The following is a 16,576-nucleotide window of genomic DNA, read 5'->3' as shown; positions in this document are numbered from 1 at the left end:
TTTACTACATCAACAAAAAGTAATCACACTTCCCACCAGAGGAAAATGCAAATTTGGGACCAGAGGAAAGAGAGCCACTATTCCTAAGGAGTAGATTCTCAAGGCTGTTATTCATCCACTAAGTTTTTGCAGCCAGATCTGGTGCAGATCACTTTCCATGGACCTCCCTATCAGTGCTGTGGTCTTCCTCTTCCTCTCCTACCATCTCGGTGATGCAGAAGACCGAAAACATAGTGCAGTCCTCACTGTGACCAATGGAGGGAAGGATGGTACATGGGGGAAACCTGAATTCTGCCCCACTGGATATGCAAATGGATTCCAAATGAAGGTAAATGCCCATTATTACTCTCAATATTGACACCCTGATGCTAAGGCGTGGTCACAATATTATATAGACATAGGAAAGGCACACACAAACACCTTTATTTAGAAAGAAGGGCAGGGAAATCAGCAGACAGAATGAAAAATGCAGCCTCTATCACAGAACCCATGCAGGGTCCCAGAAACACCAAGATGCCAAATTCTGTAGCATCTAATATACAGTTCAATTTACTAATTACTGAATCCCAGGGGTGCCAACAGGATTTTCTGGGACCAACACACAGTATATGGACTGGGTCCTCTGAGGACAGATTTTCATTAAATTGGAATATGCTTTGTGTAATATGCAAATATTGTCCTCTTTTGAGGGTGGAGTAGAGTGTAACAGGTAAAACTTTTCCCCATCATTGTATTTCCATACTAGAGAAGGCATAACCTGCTGGATTCCTGCCTGTGAAACAGCAGGGAAAGGCTCAAATACCTTCCCTTCCCTGCAATATTGTACCCATGTATTTGGGAGTAGCCCCATTAAACAAAGAAAGACTTCTGAATAGACCATTATACCATTATACTAAGTTAATTATACAGTGAATTCAAACATGCCTAAGCCTCTTTGCAAAGTACAGTTGCTGTGTGTGTGGTGGGAAATAGTTCACAACCCCTCTCAATGATCCTGCAGTAGATATAACTTCCAGGGAGTACCCGATTTCAGATGAACCAACCACAAGAAAGATCTATCCTGGTCGTTGGGAAGAAAGGAAGGGCAAACGGTGGAGATTCCAAGAACCAGAAAAAGAGGCAGTAGCAGGAGAGGAATATAACAGCTCCAGACCTCCACAGGCTCTTCTCACCTGGTGTCCAAACAGCTCATGCAACAATGACAACTTTGAGTTGTTAAAGGAGGGGAGTGGGTAGGCAGAAGGGAACAAATCTCAGTGGCAGGGTATATGCTTTTCATTTGGAAGGTCTCAAGGTTAAAACCTAATGATTTCCAGATTACAAGTCTGGGAAGGGCTTTGCTTTGAGATCCTGTTGAGCTATTTCTGGTCAGAGTAGGCAGAAATGGTCTAGATCAGGGGAGGCCAACTCTCAAGAGACTGCAATCTACTTTCAGAATTTAAAACTGGCAGTGATCTACCCCTGTTTTTGGGAGATTCAGCTCAAAGTTGTAGAGCTTTTTTTTGGGGGGGGGGTTCAGCTGAAAGTTGGAGGATCTAAACAGCATCACAGACAAAGCACTGTCTTCCCTTCCAGAGATCATATAACAAGGGAGGAGGGGGTGTGGCAGGAGTCAGCAACGCTAAGGAAAGGGAGCCAGAGATCTACTGCAATCTACCAAAACCTCACGGGGATCTACCAATAGATCGTGATTGACCTGTTGGACAGCCCTGGTCTAGATGACCAAATGGTCTGACGTACTAAATCTACGTGTTGGATTTTCTCCTTTCTCTTAAATAATAAAGAGAAGTAAGAACAGGCCTGTGTGGGTTTCATTCTGAGGGCTGTTACATTTCTCATAATATTTGCCCATCTGGATTGCACCGATGTACCTGTAGGTTGTCTATGCTAGCAAATAGGAGGGGCAGATTTAGGGGAGCGTGGCTGGTTTGGTCGTACATGGTGCAGAGTTCTGGGAGTGCCTCAGAGTGTGCCGCAACTATTATTTAGAATGGAAGTCAGGAAGTGGAGGGGCGCCAAATTTTGGCATTGTACTGAAATTTGAGACCCCAAGGTCTGCCACTGCTCAATAGAAAGGCCGATTCTCCTCCCCACATTTGTTCATCTCCATCCTACTGCTGGAAAGGTTATTGTCCTTTGAGGTGAATATAAATCTCCATTTATGTCCAGTACCTGCAGGCAATTGTCTGCACATGACTTGAGCTAGAACTGCTCGTTGCTAATCTAGTTAAGTTATTGCAAGCCCTTGCACATAGAAATTTGCACTGAAAACATGTTGTTTTGCTCACACATAAATGTTGCCCGTACTGCAGATGTAGATTGCAGCACCAGTCCTCCCCCCCCCCTGTTCTCCACCAGGTTCGCAAAGATGTAAATGAAGCCTTTAGAAAAGATTTCACTCTGAAGGGCATCCGTCTTCACTGCACTGACGGCAAAACAGTAGAGTCTAAAAGTGGAAAGTGAGTAACTTTTTCCTTTCTCTTCCATTAAGAACTTGTTGCTTGGAAGTTTGGGTTAGGAGCGGGAAGGGTAGATTGAAATATTTCATGCTAGATTAAAGGCAAATGGTAATTTGGGCACACTCTGAGTTTAACAGCCCCAAAGTAAACATGCTTGCACAAAGTCCTGTGGAACGTACTTCTAGCGATGGAGGCAAAATTCAAATTGGTTGACATTTGAAGGCAATATATTTGAAGTCCTATACATCCTTTCTGAAATAAATTGGAATTATATCTCTGGAGAGACTTTAAAAATAAAAATTCATTGAGAAAGTTGCAGTATATAAATTTCTATTGAGACATTGCCATCCTTGTCCTTTTCTTTACAGGCTCGGGGAATGGACTGAGGTTCAGAGATGCCCCAATGGCAACATGGTTTCCTTTTCTTTGACTATTGAATTACCACATCCGCTAACTCCTCATGCAGTCACTAACCTCGAGGTCCTCTGCAGTGGTGGGGCTAAAGTGAAGAAAGATATCTTTAAGCACATGGAAGAGGGCCGAATGAGCAAGCACTGCCCTAGTGGCTTCATATGTGGCATCCAAACAAGGGTGGCGAATGAGAATCAAATGCTTGGTAAAGTAGAACTTCGTGATGTAAAGATGTTCTGTTGTGACTGATCTGCCACCCAGCTGCACAGCCGTCTTCTACTGGCAATAGAGGATGACAGGGTGCGGTGGTGGTGCTTACCTGGCCTCCTGACAGCTGAACTGCTGCTGCTTGCTGGAAGGGAGAGGGGCAAGGCATTGGGGAGCTTGGTGTGGTGCAAACACACTGGCAGAGCCAATCCAATACTCCTGCTGGTGTGTTTGCACTGTGCCGACTGCTTCTCTTTCTGTCCTTCCTTGTAAGCAGCAGTGACTCATCTGTTGGAAGGTTCACCGATGCCCCCTCTCCCGAATCAGATAAAAGGATTGTATTTAGACAGAATATAGCATGATTTTGGAAATCTCTGGGGTCTCTTTCAATTTTCAACTGCTACAAGCATATTTCAACTGCTGTTTTTTTAAACAACAACAACAACACAAGCTTACTTATAATGAATTAAATATGCACCAGATCATAAAATTAGCTAAATGATTCTCTTGTTTCAATTAAGTCTTAAAATATTACACACGCTAACCCTCATGTTACGTTTTGGGAAAATGTTTGGTTAATTCCCTGGGTCATCTGATACTTTGTTACAGTTCACCTTTTGTTGTTATATTAAAACTCAATGAAAATATTATTAAAAAGACATTCACCAGACCAATTTATTGAAAGATGGAATGAAGTTCATTTATGAATCATTGGAATACCAAATTTTGTGACAACATAAACTGTATATGTTATTTTCTCTTACAGAATTCCTTTTGATTATTTCTCGCATACACACAAACACACAAGAGACATATTTCTATAATACATTCGTTGACTGCCCGTTCTGTTCTCTCACTGTTAAAAAAGAAATAAACTGAAGCATATGTTTATCTCTTACACATCCTATGGAGTAAATGTAGGTCTGTGGACTGTAACAAGTGTTTCTTGTAAAAATAAAATCTGTCTTGGGACTTTTCCTCATTTGAGCTGTAACTCACTTGGAATCCATGTTTTATCACTTTTAATTTGCCCTCATTAGCCCACACAGTCAGGTATTTGGAGTTGACGACTCAGTCAGTGAATGTGTGTCTGTGTTGTCAACCATTTCCATTGTTTTTAGGTCCCTCTGAGTTTTTGTGTTCTGCCTCCACATCTGTTGAGGTTAAAAGGGCAGCACTGCTCTTTTTGCCCTCATATCTTCCTACCTCCAGTTGAGAATGTCCATGACCCTCCCTTTCCTGAACAAATTTGTGCACATAGGTTATTTAGGAATAGTGAGAATAATAATAGAATCATAGACTAATAGAGTTGGAAAGGACTATGAGAGTCATCTAGTCCCACCCCTTGCAATGCATGATGTAGGGCTCAAACCCATGGCCCTGAGATTAAGAATCTCATGCTCTCCTCTAATAATAATAATAATAATAATAATAATAATAATAATAATAATATATTATTTGTACCCTGCCCATCTGGCTGGGTTTCCCCAGCAACTCTGGGCGGCTTCCAACAAAGATTAAAATACATTAAAATGTCACAGATTAAAAACTTCCCTAATCAGGGCTGCCTTCAGGTATTTTCTGAATGTCAGGTAGTTGGTTATCTCTTTGACCTCTGATGGGAGGGCGTTCCACAGGGCGGGCGCCACTACCGAGAAGGCCCTCTGCCTGGTTTCCTGTTGCTTTGCTTCTCGCAGTGAGGGAACTGCCAGAGGGCCCTCAGCGCTGGACCTCAGTGTCCAGGCAGAACGATGGGGGTGGAGATGCTCCTTCAGGTATACAGGACCGACGCCATTTAGAGCTTCAAAGGTCAGTACCAACACTTTGAATTGTGCTCAGAAAAGTACTGGGAGCCAATGTAGAACTCTCAGGACCGGTGTTATGTGGTCCTGGTGGCCACTCCCAGTCACCAGTCTAGCTGCCGCATTCTGGATTAATTGCAGTTTCCGGGTCACCTTCAAAGGTAGCCCCACATAGAGCGCATTGCAGTAGTCCAAGCGGGAGATAACTAGAGCATTCACCACTCTGGTGAGACAGTCTGCGGGCAGGTAGGGTCTCAGCCTGCGTACCAGATGGAGCTGGTAAATAGCTGCCCTGGACACAGAATTAACCTGTGCCTTCATGGACAGCTGTGAGTCCAAAATGACTCCCAGGCAGCGCAACTGGTCCTTCAGGGGCACAGTTACCCCATTCAGGACCAGGGAGTCCCCCACCCCCGCCCACCCCCTGTCCCCCCAAAACAGTACTTCTGTCTTGTCAGGATTCAACCTTAATCCAACCACTTCCAGGCACTCACACAGGACCTTCACTGCCTTCACTGGTTCTGATTTAAAAGAGAGGTAGAGCTGTGTATCATCCCCATACTGATGAACACCCAGCCCAAACCCCCTGATTATCTCTCCCAGTGGAACCCTGAGGTGCCCCACAAGTGAGAGCCCAGTGGTCTGAACACTCATCCCCCAACACCACTTTCTGGACATGGCCCCAGAGAAAGGAGTGGAACCACTGTATAACAGTGCCCCCAGCTCCCGGCCCCTCTAGACGGTCCAGAAGTATGTTTTGATCAATGGTGTCAAAAGCCACTGAGAGATCCAGCAGAACTAGGAAACAGCTCTCACCTTTGTCCCTAGCCCACCGGAGATCATCAACCAGCACGACCAAGGCAGTTTCAGTCCCATGATCAGGCTTGAATCCTGATTGGAAGGGATCCAAATGGTCCGCATCCTCCAGGCGTGGTTGGAGTTGTTCAGCAACCACCCAGTCAATCACCTTGCCCAAGAATGGTAGATTTGAGACTGGGTGATAGTTGGCCTGTTTAATGACCGCCTCTTTCAGCGGGTCTGGGAAGACTCCCTCACAGAAGGAAGCATTCACCACCCTGCGGAGCCCATCGCCCAGCCCTTCCCAGCTTGCATTTATAAGCCAGGATGGGCAAGGATCAAGGAGACAGGTGGTCGGTTTCACTCGTCCAAGCAGCCTGTACACATCCTCAGAGGTAACAGATTGGAATTGATCCTATGAAACATGACTAGACAGGGCTCTAGCACTCTCCCGCCCCGGCCCTGCTCCCATGGTGGAGTCTACCTCCTTCCGAATCTGAGAGACTTTATCTGCAAAAAACTTTGCATTGCAGGAGATCTTGAGGTCCGTACCAGGCCACGGTGACGCAGGTGGTTCTGATAGATTGTGAACCACCTGGAAGAGTCTCCTGCTGCTGTTTTCTGCAGATACAATAGAAATGGTGAAGAAGGTCCTCTTCGCCGTCACTACCACCACATGGTAGGCTCGACATTGAACTCTAACCCGTGTCCGGTCAGATTCAGAATGAGTTATCCGCCACCGGCGCTCTAGCCGTCTCAGCGACTGTTTCATTGCCCTCAGCTCCGGGAGAAATCACGGGGCTGTCCATGCTCCATGCAATCAGAGAGGGCGCTTCGGAGCCAGACAGTCAATAGCCCTGGTTAATTCCACATTCCAGCAGGTCACCAGGGAATCAGCTGAAAGGCCATCAACATGGAATAAAACATCCCCTACCACTCTCTTGAAGCCAATTGGATCCATTAAGCAGCGGGGGTGGACCATCCGAATCGGTCCCACCTCCCGGCAGGCATGTACAACATGTCAATCATGAGCCCCCAAACGACCGGGGGTTGTTTCTGGTCAATCACAGGGCCTTTCTCTGCAACCTCAAATGCAGCAGTGCAGGTGCAGGAGGCGGGCTTAGCATGGTTTTCCTGATGGGGAAGGGAGTGGCTGCTGGAGACGGAGGGAGGCACAAGGTGGAGCTGCATGGGAAGGCTCCCGTTGACAAGGGGGCAAGGAGGGGGGAAGCCAGACACTATCGGGGTCAACATCAGCTGTGCTTCTCCCTTTGACGGGGGGAGGGAGGAGGAGGGAGGGCGGAGGGAGGGCAGACAATATGGGATCCACATCAGCTGCACGGCTCCCGTTGATTGGGGGGGGGGAGATATCGCATGCTGGTTTGGGGTGGGGGTAGGAGAAGCTTTGCATGGGACAGCTCTGCAGCCCAACTCCTTTGGAGGGGGGGAGAGAATGCTGCTTGGGGGGTGTGATGGCCTGGGACTCAGGCTCAGACTCAGATCCGGAGGAGGCTCAGTCCACATAGGATCCTCTGCCGGAGGCATCACATCAGCAGAACCTAGTCTGGGGCCTGTTACTGAAGAGCCTCAGTCTGCTCAGGTTCCCCTGCAACAAGCACCAGCTGGGCCAAGTCAGGGGCCTGAGCCTGTCCTGGCTCCAGGTGCTGAGGATACCTCATTGGTGGCAGCTGGGCCATCAGAGGCTGAGGCAGCCCCTGGGTCTAGTAACCCTCTGGGGTCTCGGACTGACCCCTCATTGACTCCTTGGACTCCGGACCAGACTTGGACCTCACCTCTTGCATTACCCTCGGGAACTAGGTGCTGGCCTGCACCCTGCACCCACCCCTGCCACCCACCCTGCATCCATCACTGCCCCCTTGCGGGAAACAGCCAGTACCCGCTTGCCCACTATGCACCCATCCCTGCCTGCTTCTGATAATGAATCATAGAGCAGGAAGTTGCCGAATCATGTTCTATAGCAAAGTGCACAGTGCTGGTCTTTGGCACTGACATGATGTCCTCACCCTTCCGATAGCCCTCCCCACTCCCACAGGCAAATGGGTTCTGGTTGTGGAGGCACTTCCTAAAGGTTACTGATAATGGAGGTCAAGTAGGGACAGGACAAAGAAGATTTCATTGTCTTCCCAATGCTCTGCTTCCCAATGCTCTGCTCAGAGGAGGTGTTGCTCAGGACAGAGAGTTCCTACATTCATTGTCCTGCCCCCTTTAAATCCCCTGCTCACATTCATATTTCATCACTCGGCTTAAGGGTGCTCTCATTCTGCCTGGCAGCTGAGAGACAGTAAGTAGAACTACATTGCTCTGCTCTAAGATGTTTGGTAAGGGAAGACAAGGGTTGCAACTTGGCCAGAATTACAGAGGCCTGATCAGTAGTCAGTAACCAGTGGGGATCCAGTCAAGCATTTGTGTTTGTGAAAAGTGTACTCTGCTTTTCACCGCCAGAGTGATACCTATTTATCTACTTGCACTTGATGTGCTTTCAAACTGCTAGGTGGGCAGGAGCTGGGACTGAACAACAGGAGCTCAACCCATTGCAGGGATTTGAACCACTGACCTTCTGATCGGCAAGCCCTAGGCCCAGTGGTTTAGACCACAACACCACCCACATCCCTATGGCCTGGCTTAGAATAAGGCAATTCCCTGTGTTCCTAGAGCAAAGCCCCTGCTAAAGTGTATATGTCTGATGTTGGAGGTACTTGGTCCAAGCTGAATATTTTTTTTTTTGTAGTCATAAAATGGCTATTATAAAGAGCTCTGCAGAAGAAATATATCTACTCCCTCTCTGTTGTCTATCCCTCTCCCACCAACACCAGCCTTTAGTAAGCCCAGCAGAATACTGGTGCCTGCAGAAGCTCACTGGTATCTCCCACCATGCCCTGCAAAGCCATGGGAAAGTGGAGACGTTCATCTCTTAGGAGCAGTTTCCAACTGTTTTTCAAACTGGTGCTCTGGTGTGGAATTAATAATGCTGTGAGTTTGCTATAATAAGTTCCAAGATGCTGAAGGATGGGTTGGCTACAGGGTACCTCTTCTCTGTAGAGTTGGTGGGAAGGTGATTGGCTCTGCTAAGAGCCTAAGGCATTAGGCAGAGACAGAAGTAAGGAAAACTCACCCACCTTCAGTTAGGCACAAGTCTTTAGGCTTATGCACACATTACACTGGGGAGAGGTGTATCCTTTTTCTGCACTAATACAAGTGCTTGTGTGAAAGAGTGTACACTGATTTGTACACCTCAGCTACAGTGCACACAGGTACACAGAATTACACTTACAGGAATGCACCAAGGGGACACCCCTTGAGGTGAAGAATGAGAGCAGGCTGGAGCAAGAAAGACAAATGTAGAGGAAGTACTTTCCTCTTTTTATTTATTTATTTTTGCTTTCTACTAGCTAGTATGAGCATCTGCCAAATAAATTGTGATGATAGCAGGTAGCTGAGTGGAGTCTCCTGTCAATTCTATTTAAATGTTACACCTGTCTTCAGCCTAAATGATTTTACTTTATTGAGCTGTTTGGGGCTGATTGGAAGTATGTATCTGTTTGAAGTTAAATGACAATTTGTGTTTCCTTCACTGGATGTGGCAATTTCTCCCTTCAGTCTAAAACCTGAGACTGTTTGTGTGCGCACGTGTGACATCCCTTAAGAAAAAGAAAAACAGAAATTGGAGGAGGAGTTTTAATAGGAAGGCCAAATTGTCAAGACATATGAAATACAACAACTTGGTTGTTGATCACCTTGCGACTGAAACGTTTTGGCTCCCGAATGCCGCATATCTGTTTTGCAAATGTTCTTTGGAACCAAAACGTCCGACAGGGCTTCCATGGCTTCTGATTGAGTGCAAGAAGCTCCTGCAGCCAATCAGAAGCTCCTGCGACGAACCTCCCTGCCAAATTCCCGTCTGTTACTAAGTGTATTACTTCTGAGGTGATCCGGGTCACTTTTTTCTATTCACCCCCATCTCGATGCCCTGAGGTCCGTCTGTGTGGATAATCCCCTTTTATTATAACTAGGGATAACTTAGTAACAGGGTTCTCTTGTCCAGCTTCTGTGGCCTGTTATATATATATATATTTATATTGCTCTGGGCTCCTGGGTTAAGGATACCTCTCAGCTGTCAGTTCCAGGGCTCTCTCTCATTAGATCCCCCACTGCGTCCTTTAGCTAAACCCTTTTAGCAACCAAGGTTTCTGCCGTTTTGCCCCTCCTGAGTGAAACTCCAAGACACAAACTATCACCCTGCAGGTCAGTTTTGTCTTTTCCCTGAGTTCACCTCCTCATGACCACCCATATATCGCTGGGCCAAATAAATGCCTCTTTTCTCTTGGCTCAACAAAAACAAGTCTTTATTTATTTCAGAACATCATGTTTCAAGTACTTCAATAGTTCATCAGCTTAGTTACATCTAAAGAATAAACTCTTTCAGTATAACCGACTGATCTTCATCCTATCCTAGCCTAACCACCACTATCCAAGCCCTACACCCCTCTTCTTCCCTGTCTCCACACACACCTTCCCTCTTCTCAACTGCCAAAATGGCTGTTCCCCACTTTTAAACTGGGGACCGCACCGCCCCCAAAGGATGAACTGCCTAGGGCCAATCTGTCACAGCTGTGTCTTAGTTTTTAATGCTTTCGGAAGTTGAATGGGCTTCGGGAACGGATTCTGTTCAAGAACCAAGGTACGGCTGTACATTTTGGCAAGGGTGAAGGGTAGGTAAGAAATGCACGTTTTAGCTAGTTAGAAATCAAAAGGTGCAGTCAGAAAAGCCATTAACTGATTTTACTACATCAACCAAAAGTAATCACACTTCCCTCCAGAGGAAAATGCAAATTTGGGACCAGAGGAAAGAGAGCCACTATTCCTAAGGAGTAGATTCTCAAGGCTGTTATTCATCCACTCAGTTTTTGCAGCTAGATCTGGTGCAGATCACTTTCCATGGACCTCCCTATCAGCGCTGTGGTCTTCCTCTTCCTCTCCTACCATCTCTGTGATGCAGAAGACCGAAAACATAATGCAGTCCTCACTGTGACCAATGGAGGGAAGGATGGTACATGGGGGAAACCTGAATTCTGTCCCACTGGATATGCAAATGGATTCCAAATGCAGGTAAATGCCTATCTATAACCTCAATTTTGACACCCTGATGTTAAGGTGTGGTCACAATATTATATAGACATAGGAAAAGCACACACAAAGACCTTTATTTAGAAAGAAGGGCAGGGAAATCAGCAGACAGAATGAAAAATGCAGCCTCTATCACAGAACCCATGCAGGGTCCCAGAAACACCAAGATACCAAGTCTGTAGCAACTAATATACAGTTCAATTTACTAATTACTGAATCCCAGGGGTGCCAGCAGGATTTTCTGGGACCAACACACAGTATATGGACTGGGTCCTCTGAGGACAGATTTTCATTAAATTGGAATATGCTTTGTGTAGTATGCAAATATTGTCCTCTTTTGAGGGTGGAGTAGAGTGTAACAGGTAAAACCTTTCCCCATCATTGTATTTCCATACTAGAGAAGGCATAACCTGCTGGATTTCTGCCTGTGAAACAACAGGGAAAGGCTCAAATACCTTCCCTTCCCTCAAGCAAGGCCTGCAATATTGTACCCATGTATTTGGGAGTAAGACCCATTAAACAAAGAAAGACTTCTGGATAGACCATTATACCATTATATTAAGTTAATTATACAGTGAATTCTTCAGACATGCCTAAGCCTCTTTGCAAAGTACAGTTGCTGTGTGTGTGGAGGGGATTATTTCACTTCTGCTCGCAATGATCCTGCAGTAGATATAACTTCCAGGGAGTACCCGATTTCAGATGAACCAACCACAAGAAAGATCCATCCTGGCCGTTGGGAAGAAAGGAAGGGCAAACGGTGGAGATTCCAATAACCAGAAAAAGAGGCAGAAGCAGGAGAGGAAAAGAACAGCTCCAGACCTCTACAGGCTCTTCTCACCTGGCGTCCAAACAGCTCATGCAACAATGACAACTTTGAGTTGTTAAAGGAGGGGAGTGGGTAGGCAGAAGGGACCAAATCTCAGTGGCAGGATATATGCTTTTCACTTGGAAGGTCTCAATGTTAAAACCTAATGATTTCCAGATTACAAGTCTGGGAAGGGCTTTGCTTTGAGATCCTGTTAAGCTATTTCTGGTCAGAGTAGGCAGAAATGGTCTAGATGACCAAATGGTCTGACATACTAAACCTACGTGTCAGATTTTCTCCCTTCTCTTAAATAATAAAGAGACGTAAGAACAGGCCTGTGTGGGTTTCATTCTGAGAGCTGTTACATTTCTCATATTATTTGCCCATCTGGATTGCACCGATGTACCTGTAGGTTGTCTATGCCAGCAAATAGCAGGGGCAGATTTAGGGGAGCGTGGCTGGTTTGGTCGTACAGGGTGCAGAGTTCTGGGAGTGCCTCAGAGTGTGCCGCAACTATTATTTAGAATGGAAGTCAGAAAGTGGAGGGGCGCCAAATTTTGGCATTGTACTGAAATTTGAGACCCCAAGGTCTGCCACTGCTCAATAGAAAGGCTGATTCCCTACCCCACATTTGTTCATCTCCATCCTACTGCTGGAAAGGTTATTGTCCTTTGAGGTGAATATAAATCCCCATTTATGTCCAGTACCTGCAGGCAATTGTCTGCACATGACTTGTGCAAGAACTGCTCATTGCTAATCTAGTTAGGTTATTGCAAGCCCTTGCACATAGAAATTTGCACTGAAAACATGTTGTTTTGCTCACACATAAATGTTGCCATTACCGCAGATGCAGATTCCAGCACCAGTCTTTTTTTTCTGTTCTCCACCAGGTTCACAAAGATGTGGAAGAAGCCTTTACAGAAGATTTCACTCTGAAGGGCATCCGTCTCCACTGCACTGACGGCAAAACAGTAGAGTCTAAAAGTGGAAAGTGAGTAGCTTTTTGCTTTCTCTTCCTTTATGAACTTGTTGCTTGGAAGTTTGGGGTAGGAGAGGGAAGTGTAGATTGGAATATTTCATGCTAATTAAAGGCAAATGGTAATTTGGGCACATTCTGAATTTAACAGCCCCAAAGTAAACATGCTTGCATAAAGTCCTGTGGAACGTACTTCTAGCAATGGAGGCAAAATTCAAATTGGTTGACATTTGAAGGTGAACCTGTTCTATACATCCTTTCTGAAATAAAGCTTTTTGCTCTAAAATGGAATTATATCTCTGGAGAGACTTTAAAAATAAAAAAATCATTGAGAAAGTTGGGATATATATATATATTTCTATTGAAACATTCCATCCTTGTCCTTTTCTTTACAGGTATGGGGAATGGACTAAGGTTCGGAAATGCCCGAAAGGCAACATGGTTTCCTATTCTTTGACTATTGAAATACCACTAGCGCTAATTCCTCATGCAGTCACTAACCTCGAGGTCCTCTGCAGTGGTGGGGATAAAGTGAAGAAAGATTTCTTTAAGTGGATGGAAGAGGGCCAAATGAGCAAGCGCTGCCCTAGAGGCTTCATATGTGGCATCCAAACAAGTTTGGCGAATGAGAATCCAGTGGTTGGTAAAGTAGAACTTCGTGATGTAAAGATGTTCTGTTGCGACTGATTTGCCACCCTGCTGCACAGCCCTCTTCCACTGGCAGTAGAGAATGGAGAGGGTGGAGTGGTAGTGCTTACCTGGCCTCCTGACAGCTGAACTGCTGCTGCTTGCTGGAAGGGAGAGGGGCAAAGCATTGGGGAGCTTGGTGTGGTGCAAACACACTGGCAGAGCCAATCCAATACTCCTGCCGGTGTGTTTGCACTGTGCTGACTGCTTCTCTTTCAGTCCTTCCTAGTAAGAAGCAGTGACTCATCTGTTGGAAGGTTCACCAATTCCCCCCCCCCATCAGAAAAAAGAATTATATTTAGACGAAATATGGCATGATTTTGGAAATCTCTGGGGTCTCTTTCAACTTTCAAGCATATTTAGGCTGCTTTTTTTTTTTTTTTAAATCAAGCTTACTTATAATGAAGTAGTCATGCACCAGATCATAAAAATCAGCTAAGTGATTCTTTTGTTTCGATTAAGTCTTAAAATATTACACACGCTAACCCTCATGATACATTTGGGGAAAATGTTTGGTTAATTCTCTGTGTCATCTGATACTTTGTTACAGTTCGCTTTTTGTTGTTATATTAAAACTCATTGAAAATATTAATAAAAAGACATTCACCGGACAAATTTATTGAACGCTGGAATGACTTTCATTTATGAATCACGGAATACCAAATTTTCTGACAACATAGACTATATATGTTATTTTCTCTTACTGAATTCCTTTTGATTATTTCTCTCATACGCAAGTACAGGAGAGACAACTTTCTATAATACTTTCATTGATTGCCTGTTCTGTTCTTTCACCAATAAAAATGAAATGAAAAAAGAATAAGTGTGTCCCTTCTTATCAGCTGTGAGAGGAGCAGGAAGAGGAGATACAGGCACCATGTGTGTCAGTGTGTGTGTGAGCAAACTAGGGGTGACAAGGTGAAACATTCACCTGTTGTGGTCACGGCAGACAGAAGTGGGTTAGGAGGAGCTGCTTCCCATAGTGCTCAGCCCTAGGAAGATGCAGAGGTCACCTGGCTAAGAGGAGGATAAATGCAGCAAGCCGGAAGTTTGCACAATCACTTACTAAAGTGAAATGAAGAGGTGGGGGAAGGGATGTTGCCAAAAGAGAACCGGGGAATGGCGAATGCCCCACTTCATAGGCCCCTGGGATGCCCTCTAAGAAACATAGGATTGCTCCCTAAAATGCACTAGTGGTTGGTTGTAAGTCACTTTGTGTTGCTCTGGGCAAACACATTTAATCAATAAAAAAGAAATCTTAATAGAAGCAGCCCCCATATTCCAGCATTAAAAAGCAACAGTTTCAATAGTGAAGCATAAGACAATATAAAGATGAATATACAACATCACTAAAAAATGCACAGCATACAACTAAAACCCTGTGAATTCAAAGGTTCAGTTTTAAAACTTTGGACAATAATGACCACAAAGTTGGCACCAGGGGAGCCTTTCCGGGGAAGGCATTTCATAACCAGGCAGACACCATCCATAAGACCCTGTATCCAGGAGCACTGGAAGAGATCCTCTGATGATGATATTGGGGTCCAGGTAAGTACACCTGGGAGGAGGTGATCCTTGAGGTAAGCTTCTCCCTGGCCTTTTAAGGAGTAGACAATAAATCACTAGTGCAATTATACTGAAATTGTCCACAAGCCCTTTAACAGTCTTGATACCCCATGTGGAACTTTCTGTACTCTTTTCAAAGTCACCCCACCTATAACTCACTGCAGTTAATCTAACAGGAAGATCATGGATAATGGACACAAGACTGCCTCCAGCCCAGTAAGGTTATAGTGATTAAGCTGATAAAAATTCATTTCCATGGATGATTCATCAGCAATTTGTTTCAATGCTTACCTTCAAACAGCAGTTAGTTTCTTTTTCTTTTTAAAATATTTTTATTCATTTTATAAGAAAAATACAAAGAAAACACATACAAAACAAACAACACACAAATTTCTTATATACTCTCAACATTTTCCCACTAACATTGTAGGGTGACTACCCCCAATCTCCTCCTTCTGAAATTCATTAAGAGGAGCGGGGAGATGGTGGAAGAGATATTGGGGTCAGGTAAGTACACCTGGGAGAAGGTGATCCTAGAGGTAAGCTGCTTCCAGGCCATTTAAGGACTTTAATGGTCAAGAGCAGTGCCTTGAGCGGGAACCAGAAATGACTAGAAGCCAGAATAGACAATAAATCACTAGTGCAATATAGTGAAATTGTCCACAAGCCCTTTAAGAGTCTTGATACCCTTTGTTGAGCTTTCTGTACTCTTTTCAAGGAAGGAAGGAATGAACTTTACAGCTTACACTTCACTTAAAGAAAATGTAATGAAAATGATGTGTAGATGGTACATTACACCAGTAAAGTTAGCAAAAATGTATGAAGTAAATAACCAATGTTGGAAATGTAAAGGAAAAGAAGGTACTTTTACCATATGTGTTGGATTTGTAAGGAGGTAAAGGCTTTCTGGGAGATGATTTACAATGAAATTTAAAAAAATGTTGAAATATACATTTGTAAAACAAACAAACCCAAAGCCTTCTTAATTGGTATTGTGGGTAGTGAAATACATAGACATGATAAGAAACTGTTTTTATATGCAACAACCACAGCAAGAATATTAGTAGCCCAAAGATGGAAGCAGCAAGAAAAACCAACGAAAGAAGACTGGCAGATGAAATTGATGGATTATGCCAAGCTGGCGAAACTAACAGGGGAAATTCAGAACCAGCAAGATTGGAGTTTCCTGAAAGACTGGAATAAATTAATGATATATTTGAAAGATACAGTAATTGTAAACAATTGACTTTGCTAGTAGGGTTGCAGGTAGTTTTGTAGGTTAACAGCATAAATTATTGCGAAAAATAATTTTAAATTTGTTAATTTAAGATAGGGATATAATGTTGTTGTTCAGTCGTTCAGTCGTGTCCGACTCTTCGTGACCCCATGGACCAGAGCACGCCAGGCACGCCTATCCTTCACTGCCTCTCGCAGTTTGGCCAAACTCATGTTAGTAGCTTCAAGAACACTGTCCAACCATCTCATCCTCTGTCGTCCCCTTCTCCTTGTGCCCTCCATCTTTCCCAACATCAGGGTCTTTTCTAGGGAGTCTTCTCTTCTCATGAGGTGGCCAAAGTACTGGAGCCTCAACTTCAGGATCTGTCCTTCTAGTGAGTACTCAGGGCTGATTTCTTTGAGAATGGATAGGTTTGATCTTCTTGCATTCCACGGGACTCTCAAGAGTCTCCTCCAGCACCATAATTCAAAAAGGGATATA

General features: G+C 44.6%; 1 protein-coding gene across 1 annotated transcript; it reads left to right on the top strand.

The window, feature by feature from the left end:
* The first annotated feature begins 157 nt into the window (after positions 1-157).
* LOC117045074 (vitelline membrane outer layer protein 1-like) lies at positions 158-3,119 on the top strand. The gene is made up of 3 exons (XM_033145856.1): positions 158-328; positions 2,359-2,459; positions 2,828-3,119. Exons 1-3 carry the CDS (start codon positions 158-160, stop codon positions 3,117-3,119), a joined length of 564 nt encoding a protein of 187 aa, XP_033001747.1.
* The last annotated feature ends 13,457 nt before the right edge of the window (positions 3,120-16,576 follow it).

The sequence above is a fragment of the Lacerta agilis genome, chromosome 4, assembly GCF_009819535.1.
Source record: "Lacerta agilis isolate rLacAgi1 chromosome 4, rLacAgi1.pri, whole genome shotgun sequence".
NCBI lineage: Eukaryota > Metazoa > Chordata > Lepidosauria > Squamata > Lacertidae > Lacerta > Lacerta agilis.
This window is presented reverse-complemented; position numbering and strand designations above follow the sequence as displayed.

Bases quoted from the DNA above. Each gene is read 5' to 3' on its own strand.
- LOC117045074 (XM_033145856.1), top strand. From the start codon at position 158: ATGGACCTCCCTATCAGTGCTGTGGTCTTCCTCTTCCTCTCCTACCAT. The intron at 329-2,358 runs GTAAATGCCCAT...GTTCTCCACCAG, and splicing joins CAAATGGATTCCAAATGAAG to GTTCGCAAAGATGTAAATGA. The intron at 2,460-2,827 runs GTGAGTAACTTT...TTTTCTTTACAG, and splicing joins GTAGAGTCTAAAAGTGGAAA to GCTCGGGGAATGGACTGAGG.